The sequence below is a fragment of the Rhinolophus hipposideros genome (genome assembly GCF_964194185.1).
Source record: "Rhinolophus hipposideros genome assembly, chromosome: 9".
Lineage (NCBI taxonomy): Eukaryota > Metazoa > Chordata > Mammalia > Chiroptera > Rhinolophidae > Rhinolophus > Rhinolophus hipposideros.
In genome coordinates, this window is record NC_138055.1 from 22,505,028 (window position 1) to 22,521,574 (window position 16,547).

The 16,547-nt window shown below is 41.4% G+C and overlaps 1 protein-coding gene across 3 annotated transcripts; it reads left to right on the top strand.

The window, feature by feature from the left end:
- The first annotated feature begins 290 nt into the window (after window positions 1–290).
- On the top strand, window positions 291–15,879 carry NDUFA12 (NADH:ubiquinone oxidoreductase subunit A12). 3 transcript variants are annotated; one of them, XM_081061372.1, is made up of 5 exons: window positions 303–437; window positions 1,344–1,426; window positions 2,604–2,691; window positions 14,793–14,860; window positions 14,937–15,489. In XM_081061372.1, exons 1-4 carry the CDS (start codon window positions 352–354, stop codon window positions 14,809–14,811), a joined length of 276 nt encoding a protein of 91 aa, XP_080917498.1. In that variant the 5' UTR covers window positions 303–351; the 3' UTR covers window positions 14,812–14,860; window positions 14,937–15,489. The 3 variants fall into 3 exon arrangements, with proteins under 3 accessions (XP_080917496.1, XP_080917498.1, XP_080917497.1); XM_081061370.1 differs by lacking the exons at window positions 14,793–14,860; window positions 14,937–15,489 and adding an exon at window positions 15,601–15,879 and having other exon boundaries at window positions 291–437; XM_081061371.1 differs by having other exon boundaries at window positions 14,793–15,879.
- The last annotated feature ends 668 nt before the right edge of the window (window positions 15,880–16,547 follow it).

Consider the following 16,547-nt stretch of genomic DNA (forward strand, 5'->3'; position numbering starts at 1 on the left):
CTCCCCTACCTACACAGCACTAGTTACTCAACATCATTATGTGCTCAATATTAAATTCCTTAATACTATCTTGTTTCCAAAGAATTTTGAAGTAGTCTACGCCAGTCATTTGAGATGAGGAAACTGAGGTCCCCAAAGGAGGAACCTCCACTTAAAGAAGCCTAGTCTAGGTGAGTTTTCCACCACGTGCTCCTAAGAAAGTGGCCGCTCGGGGAAGCTCCAGCTCTGCGCACGCGCAGAACCACCGCGAATCGCGCACGCGCCGGTGGGAACCTCCGCTCCCTGCTGCGGAGTGTTTCCTCCCGGTGCATTTTCAGCGGCGCACCCGGGAGGCCGGGCCTGCGGAACAAGATGGAGTTGTTGCAGGTTCTGAAGCGCGGGCTGCAGCAGGTCAGCGGCCACGGCGGCCTCCGAGGCTATCTACGAATTTTCTTCAGGTAGGTGGCCAGAGCCATGCTCTTGGCCTCTGGGCTGGACTTGCGCTGGCTGGGTTCTTGGAAAGGGGTGCAGGCTTGGGTCACCTTGGGGAAATCGCAGCTCTGGTCAAGGACAACCGGCCAGTCTCTGCCATTCTTTCCCCAGACCGAAGTCTCAGCCCAGGGTTCTCCCAGAAACAAGACCAAAGCCAGCACTGGAGACAGAGCTGTGATATTGAGAGCAGGGCGTCTGGGCTGCACGCGCCCCTACCCTGCCTGCTTCCTGGAGAGTAATGAGCATCACCAAAGGCTCAGTGTGTGACCTTGGAGTGGGTTTTTCCCGTTACTGGCCTTCGGTTAACTCCTTTACAGCAAGGCGTTGAACAAGGTGATCACAATGGTCCCTACGAGTCCTGACATTTGTTGAATCAGACGAGCAGCATCGTCCGCGGAAGCCGAATTGGAGACCAAGAGTCGAGGGAAAGCCAGGACACTCGTATCGTTTTAAGATGAAATAACTTTGGCTTCCTGGTTTCCTGAAGGTGTTTGCTAACGCCAGTGCCTCATGGCCTGGGGATAGTTGATAAAAGTAGTCTTGTAATTTGAAGATATTACGTCTGTATGTGTAACGTAATTGAAGTACATCCGTTGGATCCGTTTGTCTTGTGCTGCCTGCTTGGTACCGGGCACAAGGTGAGCAGGTATTCTGGAGCTCTTACTTGAAAGCTGACTCTTCGATAGCGGGTGGTGTGAGCCTGCAGATGAAGGCTAGACGTGTACGTCCGGTGACCATTACTAAGCATCTTCTCCTTTTTCTCCTTGAAGCAGCAGCCTTTATTTCTGAAAGCTGATATTCTCACTTTATTTACGTTGTGTTTTGAACACAGAATCATTCTAAAAGGTCTGTTTTCTTTTGGATATTCACAGGACAAACGATGTGAGGGTTGGTACATTAGTGGGGGAAGACAAACATGGAAACAAATACTATGAAGACAACAAGCAGTTTTTTGGTGAGTGCAGTGTGTTTTGGGTACGAATAATGGGATATTGAGACTTGATTTGACTGTTTTCCATAATATACAAGGAGCTTCTTCAATGAATGTATAAACCTACATATACTTTTTTATTTAATGAGATTTTTGTTATGATGTTTGTAAATTGAAATATTTTTACTGAAAATAATGGACCATTTTTCCATATGAGTAAGTTGGATGTATCTGCAGCATTCTTTTTTGTTTGGATATTTGTGTTTTCGTATTCAATTTTTTTTAATAGCAACACAATATTCCACTGTATGGAAGAATCATTCTTTTTTCAACCACGTCACTAGTGATAGACATTTAGATGGCCTTCAACTTTTTGCTGTTAGAAACAATGCAGTGAACTTGCCTGTAACTATATTCACATTTATTTGTTTAAATATTCCAAGAGTAAATTTCTGGAAGTGGAATTCTTGAGTCTGAGTATGCACATTTAAAATTTTAATACACGTATAGCGAGATTGTTAAGGCTCAGCTCTATCATGGTCTAACTCAACGAAACTTTTCCCAAGGTTTCCTCCGTCTGTCTTCATGTTCCTTTGCCTCCTTGGATGATAGTTTACTTTTAGTTACTTATTCTTAAGATAGATTTATCTAATAGAAGAAGTAAATCCTGGCTGAAATCTGTATAACTATCATTTATAATATTTGCTTACTATGTATAATCACCAATTTCCCAAAGGATTTCTGGTGGTCATTTAAAAATATTTATATGGAAACATATAACTCAAGTATGACTGCTGTGAATACATTTCTCCTGCCCCAGTCACGGGAGGAGCACTTTCTCTCCTGAATACCCTAAGTGGCTGGGAATACATTCATCTTCCCTCCTCACCACTCCTTTGGCAGGTGAGCTGAGGGAGAAGCAAGGATTCACCACTGTGGGAAAGGCCTGAGCCCCACCCACAGAGTGAGTTAGTTGTGTGGCAGCCACCAGGATGTTGATAAAGCTTGCCATACATTTCCTGGAGCTTGCTCTCACTAATATACTTAAGGTACTGTTCCTCTAACATTTCTCTTAAGTAAAAGCACATTAAAGTCTTATCTTAATAAAAGGGTTGTCTTCTTTGATATTATGCAGTTGTACTTTTTTAAAGGTGGTGTTTATTTTCTCCCCATCTTTCTAAATGTTAATCTTTCTACCCAGGCCGTCATCGGTGGGTTGTATATACTACTGAAATGAATGGCAGAAACACATTCTGGGATGTGGATGGAAGCATGGTGCCCCCTGAATGGTAAGCTAAGTCAACATTTTCTTTTATTTGGCTTGTCAATATTTGTTTCATTACACAAATATTTGTGTACATCTATTTGTAAGGTAGTCAGTGGTGTTCTGAACTCATCTTTCCCAGTTATCATGACTGTGTAACAAGTTACCCTAAAACTTAGTGTCTTAAAATAACAGTAGTGTTTATCTCTCATAGTTTTTCTGGGTCAAGAGTTCAGACAAGACACACTCAGGGTGGCTTATCTGTGCTCCAGGATGGCAGGCCTCAGTGAAAGATTCAAAGGTTGAATACTGGAATCATCTGAAGACTTGTTCACTTGATTTGATGCCGGCTGTCACCTAGCTGGGGCACAGCTGGGACATTGGGTTAGAATACCCTCTTATAGCCTGGGCTTCCTCAGGAAAGTGCTCTGAGAGAGAGAAAGAACTTTGTCTTACTTAGTCTTGGAAATCATCCAGTATCAGTTCCGCATTCCATTTTCCATTGGTCGAGGCAATTAGAAAACTGCCCAAGTTTAATGAGACAGAACCTAAACCCTATCTCTTGATGGAGATTTGTCATCATCACATTATATGTTGCGATATACAGTGGTATGGCTGTCTTTGGGGAAAAACACTGTGTCACAGTACCATTTGGCTGTGGGTGAAGGGAAAGGCAAAAAGGGCTCTGGTTCTGATCTTATTTGGCAATTTGACCTTAAGCAAGTTCCTTAATCTCTCTGGGGCTTAGTTTTTCTCACCTGTAAAATGAGAGCCCCCAAATTTCTTAGATCTCTAAAAACTGATTTTATAATATAGCCATTTTAAAATGAAATCCTAAAACTTCTTACTTGAGTTACCAATTTTATATAAAATGTTTCTAAGCAAAATACTGATAGCTATTCTATAGATTGCTGATAATAATACCATTTGGTTGATATAATTTTAAACTCTGAAGATTCTTTCCAGTTAGACTAGAAAATTTCACCGAAAACTAGAAATAAATGTATCACATTAATTGTAACATTTTATTTTAGCCACACTTGGTCATCAGAAATAGTTTCGGGCTCTATTGAGTAGAAACTGGGATAATCTCAGAGTGTTCACTTCCATTCTAAGGACTCAGTAGAAATCCAGGCATGTCACATAAGTGAGTAAAGTGTTGGATGTGAGACAATGGGAAGTAGTGGGGACGATAATGAACCGAAAAGCACACACTCCATCAAAGAGGTCAGCAGCCCTGTTCATCTCTCCTCAGTTCTGTCAGCTGAGAATTAGCCCAGGGGTTTCTAGATGCAATTTTTTAAGAGAAAGTGGAAATCTGTATTTCATTGTGAAATTTCTTGTTTTTTAAATGTTAATTTAAGATATTTGTCAACTTAAATACAGCACTGTCCAATACATGATGGAATGTTCTTTACCTGTGCTGTCCAGTAGGGTAGCCACTAGCCACGTGGCCCAGAGCACTTTGAAATGTGGCCAATGTGATTAAGGAAATGAATTTTTCATTTTATTTAAATAGGCTACTTGATTGGACAGAATAGTTTTGTTTTTTTTAATATTGTGTAAGCTAAGCAAACGTGTTTGTGAGATTTCATCTACAACCAGTTTGCAGCGTCTGATATAACTACTTGGACTGATTAGGAGTGTTGTAGGTTGAAAACATGATACTGGATTTTGTCTTAAATAAAGTTCATTGGCTTTCAGGAGCACTGATGGTACATTTGAGGCTGGATTTTGTGTTCTTTTTAATGGGAAATAATAACCTATGGTTCTGTTAAGCTCTGAGGAGCTGTGATTTTAGGTTTAGTGCTATCTAAGAAGAGGCATTCTGTATGTCAGGGGCACAATTTGAGACCAAGGTCTCAAAGCAGAATGTTGGCTTTAGGAGGTGAAGTGTCCTAGTTTTTATTTGTTTAGTTGATTGTTTTTTTCGGAGGAGTGGGATTGGTCCAGGGAAGATGTGGAAGGCTGGTGGGCTGTCTTGTTCATATTGAGATCTATCTCCTTCAAAGAAGTCATCTAACATCAGTGCTCTCTGTATTTTGGGAGATGGAGGAATGGGGGGTGGGGGAGGAAACTGACTTAAATTATGAGAGATGAAACATTTAAAATTATAAAATAGTAAAAAATCTGAAAAGATACCAGTACTATTCAGCCAAGCAAATTCTTTTATATAATCTGACACCACATGAAAAAGAAGCTGAAAGCTGTGGAAGACATCACTCTGGCAGGTGCCTGAGGGCCACTGAAGATTCAGAACGGAATTTATCCACGGAGTGGAGCCTTCTGAGGGCTGAGCACCTTTACTGACTCTTGTGTGTAAGGGAAGCTTGAAGGCCTATGACCAGTCATTGTAGGGAGAGGTGATGATGGACAAGCTCGGCTGTTTGTTTCTCAGACTCCCTTTTGCTGTTAGACATTGTACGATTCTAAATCTGGATTCTTACCTTTGGTTTGACTCACGAGTAAATTTGAACTTGAGTTGATTTATCTTTAATTAGAGAGCCAAGTATTATCTTACACAGAGTAATGAATAACAAATACAATTTACATCTTTATTCATTCAAATAACTATTTTTTGTGTTCTTACCAGGTGCTAAGAACTATTATGGGCACAGAGAATACAACAGTGAATAAAGCAAAGTTGTTGCGCTTATGGGAAGAAGTAGAAAAACAAATAATATATTTTAGGCGACAATAAACACAGGCAGATAATATGAAGCTGGCATTCATAAAGACAAAGAGCATGGGTAGGTCAGGGGGCTGTTTTTATACTGGGGTAAGGGAAGACTTCTTTGAGGAAATACCATTTGAAGAGGAGAGGGAGGAGGAGTGGGGCGGGGGATGAAGACTCCAGGTGGCCGGAACCACAGGTGCAAAAGCCCTGTGTGTTTGAGATGTGGCCTTATGGCCAGTTTGTCTGCAATGGAATGAGTGAGGGGGAAATGTTAGGAAATGAGGTAGGAGAACTACGCAGGGCCCAGATCATGTAGATTTTATAAGTCATGTACACACTTAGGCTTTTTTTCTAAATTTCTTCGGAAGTCATTGGAAAGTAAGGTAGGATGTAATCTGTTTTACAGTTGTTTTTAAATTGGAAATAATCCCAAACTTTCTGAAAAGTTACAAGTATTTGAATCATTTCAGAGTCAGGAAATTACTAGCAATACACCACTACTGTCTAATCTTTAGACCCCGTTGAAATTTTGTCAATTGTCCCAACAGTGTCTTTTACAGTAAGATCTATCATGTATTTTATGTGCATCTCATTTCTCTAGGCTCTTTCACACTGGATTGGTTCCTCAGCTTTCCTAGATTTTTATGACCTTGACACTTTGGAAAATTACAGGCCAGTTATGTTGTAGAACATCCCTCAATGTGGGTTCGTCCAGTGTTTACCTTTATGAAGGCTTTGCATCTTTGGCAGAAATGTCACGGAAGCAATGTGAGGTTCTTGTTGCCTTCTGTTAAATTTGTCTCATTTCACTTTTGTCACTTTATCAGTCTGCGGGGTTTCTCCACTCTGAAGTTACTTATTTTCTCTTTGCAATTAATTAGCATTTTTGTGGGGAGATACTTTGAGGTTATGTAACTGTGTCATTGCTCATCAAACTTTCAATCTATTCATTTATTTATATCAGTACGAACTCTTATTTTAGTCAGTGGGTTATAGTAAGTTACCATACTGGTTCTTTTATTGATCACGTTAAACTCACTTGGAATAGTGGGAACCCATTTAACCCACTTAGCTGCATTTGGAGTCCTTTGGAAATGTCCTCTTCATTCTTAGAGCACCTTTTTGCTTTCTGACAAAAGATGTTGCAGGTTCATCTTATATTTTCTCTGCCCCACCCATGGAAACAACTATTTCTGTGAGGAGCCCTGTGTTGGTTTGGTTTTCTTGCTTGCTGTTTTCTCGTGGAGAACGGTATTTAAAAACTAAGATCTGAGTGTACGCTATTGCTCATTGTAATGGGGGGGTCACTGCTCCCAGGCCCTCTGTTACGCTGCGGACCCTGCTCGCTGCGCCATTTGTCGTGCAGGGTCTCAGCTCCCACTCCCCACCCAAGTACGCAGGACACGGTAAGGCCAAAAAGGAACACCCACGGAGCCATAGATAGGGGAGTCAAACCAATATATTCTCGCTGGCGGCTGGGCTGGAGACACAGGAAGCAGGATCTACATAATCTGCCTAACAGCAGTTTGTGCTCGCCAGCCACCATCTTCTTGCTAGCCTCCATTCCATTCCTGCTAGCATAGCCACAGCCGTTATCTTAGTGGCCAATGGCTTACGGGTTACAGCTGACGGCCAACTAGCCACAGCTGCTGGCCATCTGATCACAGTTGATGGCCATTTACTACCCAAGCCAGCACCTTTCTATGTGAGGCCGAGAGCCTGGAAACTGTTTTTTGGGGTTTTGTCCCCACACCCTCTCAGTGAGCAAGCCAGGGAATATATGTAATAACTGTGTGTGTGTCCTTTTCTATTATGTCCTTTTCTGTATGTATATTGAAAACTATAATTTCATGGCAATGCCACTGGTTCCAGTCCAACACTGGTTACATTCTAGTTTTTTCCCTGTCCATATTTGTATTATTTTTTCCTTAACATAGTTACTTATTTGATCAATTCCACTGTATGTAACTAAGTTCCCATGGCTGCCTTCTTGCCTTTCTCGCTGGACTTCCTCCTTACCCCACTTTGCCTCCAACACCCCGCACCTGTTACCATCCTCACTGTGTGGACACTCTCGTCCCCCCCGGGCCCTGACACCTCACTGGGCTGCTGCAGCACTCCTCTTCCCTAGCTCCCCACCCCAGTGCCAAGCACAGGCCTGGCTTGCTGGGCCCCACCTCGTGGCTTTCGGACTCTAATATTTTTAAAACATCTTTGTGGTTGCTGTGAATAGAGGAAGGGAGCTAAGTGGAAGTAGGCTAATGACTTGTGAGACTAGATTTAAATAGACTGGCTTCCCTCTTGCGTGTTCTCTTTCGTTCACTCTCAGATTGCCTGCTCTAAGGAAGCCAGCTGCCATGTTACGAGGTGGCCTTGTGGAGAGGCCCACACGAGTGAGCTTGAAATCAAATCTCAGGTCTGTTTACAGCCTTGTGAGTGAGTTTGGCAGTGGGTCCTTCCCAAGGCAAACCTTGACATGACTGCAGCCCCAGATTGTAACCCTTGATTGCAGCCCTTGATTGTAACCTTGTGAGATACCCTAAGCCAGTGGCATCCAGCTAAGCTGCACTTAGATTCCTTACCCACAGAAATGGTGAGATAATGTTTACTGTTTTAAACTAAATTGGGGATAATCTGTTACACAGTAATAGTAACAGATAATGATACAATCCCAAATCTCACAACCTGCATCACTAACACCGGATCTCCGGCCTAGAGAACTCCACAAATAGTCCTCCGTGTGACCGTGGAGGCCATCGTAGAGGCTGCTACCAAAGGAATGCGATCTGAGTAAGACGGAGTGAACAGGCTTTGCTGACACATTGGGTTTTGAGAGAAAAGGAGTCAAGGATGCCTTCAAGATTTTGGCCTGAACTACTTAGTGGTACGTTTACTGAGATGAGGAAGACAGGGTAGGATGGGGGCGGGGGTGGGAAGCAGAATTGGAAATCAAGAGTGCTGCTTTGTTCACCTGAAGGTCAGGGTAGAGGCTGGTGCTGGAGACAGGGCGTCAGTGTGATTTCACCTGGTGTAGTGTACAGCTGAACTTCATAAATTATGGGTAAAGGGTTACAAGAATCTGACCTTCAGTTAAATGCCGTTACCCTGGAAATCACATTAGATTGTACCAACCATATTGCTCAATTCAGTTGCTCCTTGATTGGTAAATTGCATTTGGATTGAGAGGAATTAGAACTGTCTGCTGAGTTAGCTATGCTTGGGCTTCCCTGTGTTGCTGCTCCTAGAACTGGCGTGTCCCTGTGGGGAGGGGAATCCTGAAGCTGTGCCTCAGGAGCTGTCACTAGAGACGTGAGCTCCTGTCGGGCATGAAGCTTCTAAGTCGGGCAGCTCCTGCACTGCCTGACGTCGCTCCCGTCTCCCTTGAGCCTGTGCTGTATCGTTTAAGGAGTCAAAGGAAATCACTCCTGGGTGGCTGGATGAGCAGGAACTGCTGCAGAGGCTCCCGGTGAGAGGGACACCCGACGCTGCCCAGCTGGCGAGCGGTGTTCCGTCCTCGGCCCTTCTGCGTCATCTGATGCCAAGTGTGGGATAGTCTGCGAGTCTGTTCCGTAGCTGCACAGTCTCACCTAGAGAAGGATTTCCCTCCAGAAGCATCAGTGTTTAGGGTAGAATCAGGGAATATCTTTAATGAACTTCTGTGGTTCAACTTAATGTTCTCTAATCTTGTGGGAACCTTAGAAATCCTGTGGGAAATGAGTTCATTTCATCCATCTTGTGTCTAGGCCTTCATTGCTTTGACTCTGTCAGCAGCCATAAGGCTGCTAGGTCTACCAAGAGATGAACAAAAGATGTGCATGGAGGTACAAAAGTCTGGGCCGGGCAGTGGGGCTATACATACCTTGAAAATAAAAAAACTTATTGCCTAGAACCTAACACAGACTCAGCTTACAAAAGTGTATCATTCAGCAAATATTTATTGAGCACCCCACTGCGTGTTAGGCACCGATGCGTATCCACATTCATAGTAGTGAGCAAACTGTGGTCTTTGCTCCCTTGGAGTTATCGTCACTTAATGAATACTAGCTGGTCGACTAATACTGTACTATAACTGACTGTCAGTTTTCTTTGTTACAGTACCTTCATTTTCTTATCTAAGTTTTATAGTACTTTATGGGATTAGCAATGAGATTTTTAATTCCCTCGGGAATTTATATTAGTTTAACTTGATTGAATAGAATACTCAGAGTATTTCAGTTTGTTGCAAATACCTGCTAAATACCACTTTTGATTGCCCTTACTCTTGTCTTTAAGTTAGCTAATTGCCCCATCTATACAGTAACACACAAAAGTCTTTATTTTCATTTCTATTGTAGTAACCCAAGTAAGTAATAAGTGTCTACATGAAATTTGACAAAGTAAAATATTGTCGGTAAAAAAGGTAGAAAGTGTGGGCTATTTTATGCATGATAGTATAAAAATTATTGTTTTTGATTACATCCGGAGAAACAAAGATGCCTTTTTGTGGTTTGAAGTATTGGAACTCTGAAATCCTTTGAACCAAGTTTTAAAAAAACATGGCTTGGCTAGATTTTTCTCTGCTGTGTATTTACTTTTTTCCCCACTGGGTGGCACCTTCTATTCATTTCTCGGTAAGATAACATGTCTTCTTCCTCTAGTACATCAGTCTCTCCTCCTTGTATATTGATTTTTCTTCTTAAAATTAATGATTAAATTACTCAAGTAACAAATACATTCTTTGTAAAATAGTAGTGTATGTTAAAAGGTTTCCTTTTTTTAACACAAAATAACTTTGTCCTCCCAAGATTTTTCCAGTGCCATGGTGAAATTAACAGATATTTTTGCTTTTGTAATGTTAATTTATTTATACCCTTAGCATTATTGTGGCGAGCTTTTTTTCAGTTGGCATAAGTTCTAGAAGCCTTTGTAGAGAAACAAAGTGGCAAGTGGGGATATTACTCAGAAATGATAGAGAGGAATCAAGGATGATTCATAGGTTTGGATAATTACCTGGTGGTATCGTTCGTTCAGATGGGAAGACTGGGAGAAGGGTAAGTTGTGGGGTGTGGAGGATTGGAATCAAGCCTCTGTTTTGGATGTAGTGAGTTTGAGATACCTGTCAAATCCAAGTGAATAGATACGTTAAGTAAACAACGATATATGAACCTGGAGCTTGGATCTAGGACAGCAAAGAGTGAGGAGTAGCTAACAAGGTAAGAGGAAAGGCAAGAGAGAGTAGCATTTCAACATGGGAAGGCTAGCTGCAGTTGTTGCCAAGAGGTTGAATAAGATAAGGACAATAAGATAAATGTCCTGTTGATTTGGCAATATGAACTTCATTAAATCTAAATGGAATCTGTTCTTGACAAAAATGAAAGGGATCAGAAAAGTTTAGAGAATCTGGCAGGGGTCGGGGATAATCTACATAGCCCCCTAAGAGACAACCACTGTCAACATTTGGCACATTTCCTTTTAAATAACTTTTTATGTAGTTGTTTGTGTACATAATCATATTTAGTTTTATTTTCTGTTTTATTATGGGACAGGTGGTGTTTTAATAGTCTGTTTTATTATTGTACTTTCTACCAGTTTGTATACCATTCTAATGTTTGAGGCTTGAATGCCTGGTAATGTCAGCCTTCCTGATTGTTGTGAGTTTACAGAATTTTCTTAGACTTCCAGCTGATCCTTAGAGTTATAATTGCCAAACCCTACTGGGATTTTGATTAGAATTGCATTTCATTAAAAATTATAGTTTCTGAGCTAACAAAGTTTGAGTTGACTATCTTGTAATGAACTATCTTTGTTTTTTAAATTTGTTAAATCCTATCCTGGGGTTAGATTGGCTCTCAAGATTTTGGCAGATACTTAGATACTGATATAATCCTAATCCTGTTTTCATCTATTGATTGTAATTTTAATTTCTGACCAAGGGTTATCTTCAGCCTTTGAGAGGCTTTGTTCAAGCCTCAGCTCTGTAATATCCGTGCTATGGGACCTTGTGAAAGTCATTTTAATTCTGTTTTCTCAGTTTTAAATATGGACTATTAAATAAGTGACTAAGCGATATGTGTGAGAATATTTCATAAACTGAAGTGGAATGGAGTCATAATAGTTTTCGTATGATGAATAGTTTTACTTCAAACAAAATCAGGACTTTTTCCTTAGTCTTTCTTTTTATAGAAGGCCTCACGTGTTTATCACTGAACCACCCTGCTAGTGCAGGAACATATTAAGAGAACACTCATTTTTCCCATAATTTCCCAATAAAACACACCCAGCTTCCAGTGCCGTGGTTGAGATCCAAGCAACCCCGACACAGCGTAAGTGTGTGGTGCCATCGCTTTGCGATTTCCTATGGACCCAGCTTCGTTCTGCTCCAGCTCTCTTCCTGGAGTTGTACCCGATTTTATTACCGGCTTTCATTTGAATCCACTGGGGAGTGGGCCGATCCTGCTTTTGTTTCTTGGCCAGGAACCACTTGATCCTGAAAGTCTTGTGAGAGGACAGGGCGAGGAGGAGGCAACCGCACGCCCTACGATGGCGGCAAAACAGAGAGCTTACGTTTATTTTTTGAAAAACTGAAAAATCTGCGACATCTCTACTAGCCTAGTGATGTTAAGTGAAAACATCTGAAACATGAACATTATGGCCAGAAATCAGCCTGGATTCCCAAAATTAATAATGTATATTCTCCATGGAGAAGAAAGATTCGGAACTGCCTGTGTTTTTGTTGTTCATTGTTATTTGGTAATGTCTTATTTCTGAGAATTTTCTGAAAGGCAAAATTAAACTTTTTTATCTTTGCTATTAATACCAATCTTAAAGACAGTTTTTATTTGCAATGATTTTTTAAAATCTTTTATGGTATATATTTTATTTTTCTTAAATTTCCTGTTAGGCTGTTTTATTCTTTCATCACAAATAAATCCCTTCATTTTGCACTTAAAGTGAAATAGTATATTTTCAAAGAGGGGAAAAGTTTTCCTTCTCTGTTCCTTGATACACTTTTTCCTCTTAATACAACTGAAAATGGTATCAACCACTTATGGGACTTCTTTCCATTTGAGTTGTAATTTTGATATCATGTCTTTGTTTCCAGTTATTTTGATACAACTTTCCTATATTTGATTACTGAATTTTTCCCAAAATATTGTACATTTTCTATTAGGCACAGCTAGAGGAATGAGTCACGGGAGACCAAAACTGGTGTATTAGAATTTATTTGGCGTGTTTGAGCAGTGGGAGATGAGGTTAGAAAAGACCATAACCTCCCCGAGCAGGAGGGGCATGGAGCTTTATAAGGGGAGGTAAGCACGGCTCTTCCACTTCTGTGCTTCAGGGCTTTTCGTTGCATTGTTCATCGCAACTGAGGGTTTCGAGGTGTGACCATGTTCTCTCCGTCCATATCCTGGTTCCCATGCCTGGTTCCCATGCCGTTGTCCAGGAATGTTCAGGTCTGTTGATCCTGGGCTCCTGTGAGAAAAATGCAAGCCAGCAGGTGCACTCAAGCTGGGAGCAAGACAAGACGGATTCTTAGATAAGATGGATTCTATTCAGCACTTCCAGGTGGTTGCTCCAGGCCTGGGGCGGTTTCTAGAAGCTCCTGGCCTAACATTTTCATTATGTTTCTCTTTTGTATTTATAACTTTCTGCTTTTCAGCCAGTCTTCTTATTTGTAGTCTCACTCACTGGCTTTATCATCAAGTTTAAGTTATTTTGTACTTTGCACTTTAAGATAATAACAGTGATAATAAAATTGCAGTGGCACTACTGCCAGCTCTAACAGTTTTCTAGACAGTGCTGTTAGTCCACTGACATCTTTAATTAATTGGAATAAAAATGAACCAGCTGAAAACCTGTTTCAAAATCTCGCTGGTATGGAAATCTAAAAAGTATGACTTATTTAGCCTTTATTTAATAATAATTATAACAGAAGGGTTGTATTAGCCTAGCAGATAATAACATTTTCTTGTTTCTTATAGTTCTTCCACTGCCACAATGAGAATAAATTGTTTACTTATCCCAAGTCTTGCCAGTAGCGGTCAGATTTTAGGTTAAGAAATATCTTTTCGTTTTCTTGAGCATTTTCTATTTCTCCGTGACATCTTCAGTTCCTTGTTTAAGGAAATTAAAGAGACACAGAAAAGCTTTGAAACTTATTTCCGTAAATATTTTAACCTTCAAGAGTATGACAACAATTCTTTGAATAAAATTTTTCTTTACTTAGGCTGACTCAACAACGTAAAATATTTCTGCTGTGCCTTAAGTTTGCATAAAGCCCCTGGGTTTTTTCTTTTTTTCTTTTTTTTTTAAATTTTATTGGGGAAGGGGAACAGGATTTTATTGGGGAACAGTGTGTACTTCCAGGACTTTTTTTTCCAAGTCAAGTTGTCCTTTCAGTCTTAGTTGTGGAGGGCGCAGCTCAGCTCCAGGTCCAGTTGCTGTTGCTAGTTGAAGGGGGCACAGCCCACCATCCCTTGGGGTGTCTAGGAATCGAACCGACAACCTTGTGGTTGAGAGCCCGCGCTCCAACCAACTGAGCCATCCGGAGGCAGCTCAGCTCAAGGTGCCATGTTCAATCTTAGTTGCAGGGGGCAGAGCCCACCATCCCTTGCGGGACTCAAGGAATTGAACCGGCAACCTTGTGGTTGAGAGCCCACTGGCCCACGTGGGAATCGAACCGGCAGCCTTCGGAGTTAGGAGCATGGAGCTCTAACCGCCTGAGCCACCGGGCCGGCCCAAGCCCCTGGGTTTTGACAGCCTGTCCCTCATTTGAGTGGCCAGTGGAGCCTGTCTCGCCAGCAACATCTCACAGGGCTTCAGAGCTCATGTTAGTCGTGGTGGTTTGGGTTTAGGTCACTTTCACTAATCTCCGGTTTCCTTTGGAGAACATAATGGAGACATCAGCCCAGTGTGTACAGACGTCTTCATTCTTCGCTGTGTTAGCTGATCATCATACAATTATCTGTAGCCACAACTATAACAACAGCAATAGAATTTTATCTCTGTGCTTAATGATTTTAGTCACCTAGCTATATCTATAAATTACTGCTGGCGAATTTTTTTAAAAATAAATTTCATTGGGGAATGTTGGAAAACAGTGTTTTTTCCCAGGGCCCATCAGCTCCAACTCAAGTTGTTGTCCTTCAGTCTAGTTGGGGAGGGCGCAGCTCAGCTCCAAGTCCAGTCACCGTTTTCAGTCTTAGTTGCAGGGGGCGCAGCCCACCATCCCATGCGGGAGTTGAACCTGCAATCTTGTTGAGAGCTCAGCTCTAACCAACTGAACCTCCGGAAGCTGCTGGCGAATATTCTTGTACTTACATAGCATCATAATTTTTCTTATTAACTTTAGTCTTAATTTTAATGAAACCTCGTCCACTTGCCCTTTTCTCTGTAGCTGGGAAATCTTTTTTCTTTTCTTGGAGCTGCAGTTCTATGCCTGTCCCCTTATTCCCTTTTTCTCATAGGGTAATCTCTGTCGTGTGAGCTCCGAGCCATCAGGGATCCAGAGTGAATTCTCCTCTTCCTTTCCCGTGTAAGCTCATCTTGGCTTCCTGCTCACTTCTACCCTTCGTCCCTTGGATATTGATTCTTCCTTTCTCTGTCATTAGAGAGACATTCCTCTACGTACCTCAAGGAAGCACCAGCTTTGTTCTTCAGGCCAGATTTCTGGCACCTCCCTGTGCAGATATCCTTTGAAATTAAACATTTAAACACTTAAAGCTGATAGACTTGTGAACTTTGGGCTGTGATTTAAAAATTTTAATATAACAAATTGTATGTTCTCTAGTGTTCAGACTTGAATTTAAGATGCATGCAGAGACCCTCTTCTTCAGCATTGGGTTTCAGACTACAGCTTCATGAACCAGAGCAACCTGAGCACATGGAAACTCCAGAATCAGCTTCTAGCATCTCATAGCAAGCGGCATAATTTAGTCGGCAGCATTTTCTTTCTTAAACATACATAAAATAATGGTGCATCTAAAAATTGACCGTGTCCTAGATTTGATGAAATACAGTACTGATAATAGCGGTAGCTAACATCTGTTGAGTACCTACTATGCATGGAAACTTTTCTAGGTGTTTTATCATTGAATCCTTATACCATCCTTAAGAAGTAAGGATGTTCAGATGGAAAAACGAAGGCATAGAAAAGTTGAGCTAGTAAGTGATGGAGCTAAGATTTGAGCTCAATGAACAAAATAACTGCAGAACTGCCCTCTCAGCCCTCCTGCCACCATGCTCTTCATAACTGTCTTTTTTCCCCTCTTTAAGGCATCGTTGGCTTCACTGTATGACTGATGATCCTCCAACAACAAAACCACCTACTGCTCGTAAATTCATTTGGACAAACCATAAATTCAATGTGAGTGGCACTCCAGAACAATATGTACCTTATTCCACCACTAGAAAGAAGATTCAGGAGTGGGTCCCACCTTCAACACCTTACAAGTAAAGAAAATGAAAAATAATTTAAACATGTAAAATATGGGGCTTTTCATGTAATTGCACTTTTACTGCTTACTGTTAACTTGATTAAAATTGTTTAAGTGATGTCTTTTGTGTCTTTTTGCCCTTTGTCATTTATCAATTGCAAAATAGAAGCTTACAAACAAGGGTAACTGAAGTAGCCTTCTGTGGGGTGGCTGCCTGGTTCCTGGGTCCTCCTTGCCCCATCTTCATGACCCTGCCTCACTACCATAGCTGATCGATAGGGGAAGACCTAAAGCTGAGCTTAGCCCAACAGATTTTCTCGTGAGAATTTCAGACAGAGAGGTTACGAGTCAGAGCTGGAGGGCTTTTATGTTAGCTGTCGCTAAGGAGAAGGTTATCAGAGATTTCCTGTTTCCTGAGCTTTGATTCTTTCATAGTTTATTTGGATCTGTGAACTATCCCAGGATCCATCCAATGTATTCTTATTTCTTTAAGTTAACTAGGTTCACTGATTTGTTGTTACTGTTTTTGCAAACAAAAGAACTTGAATGTTCAGATTGGTCCCAGAAAATGGGTTGTAGGCAAAAGACTCAGGGAAAAGAGGGATCTTTGGAATTGGTGGTGTTTGGGTAGGATGAAAGGCAGTGCTACATCCCTCTGTATTCTGGATAGGAAGCTAACAGCTTCAATAATCAAACAGCTTATCAAGTTACCAGGATCCATAACCCCCCTGAGGGTACTTTCCTTGGATACTGGTTAGTAGCCACCGTAGAACAATATGAGGGTGA

Bases quoted from the DNA above. Each gene is read 5' to 3' on its own strand.
- NDUFA12 (XM_081061370.1), top strand. From the start codon at position 352: ATGGAGTTGTTGCAGGTTCTGAAGCGCGGGCTGCAGCAGGTCAGCGGC. The intron at 1,427-2,603 runs GTGAGTGCAGTG...CTTTCTACCCAG, and splicing joins AGACAACAAGCAGTTTTTTG to GCCGTCATCGGTGGGTTGTA. The intron at 2,692-15,600 runs GTAAGCTAAGTC...CCCCTCTTTAAG, and splicing joins AGCATGGTGCCCCCTGAATG to GCATCGTTGGCTTCACTGTA.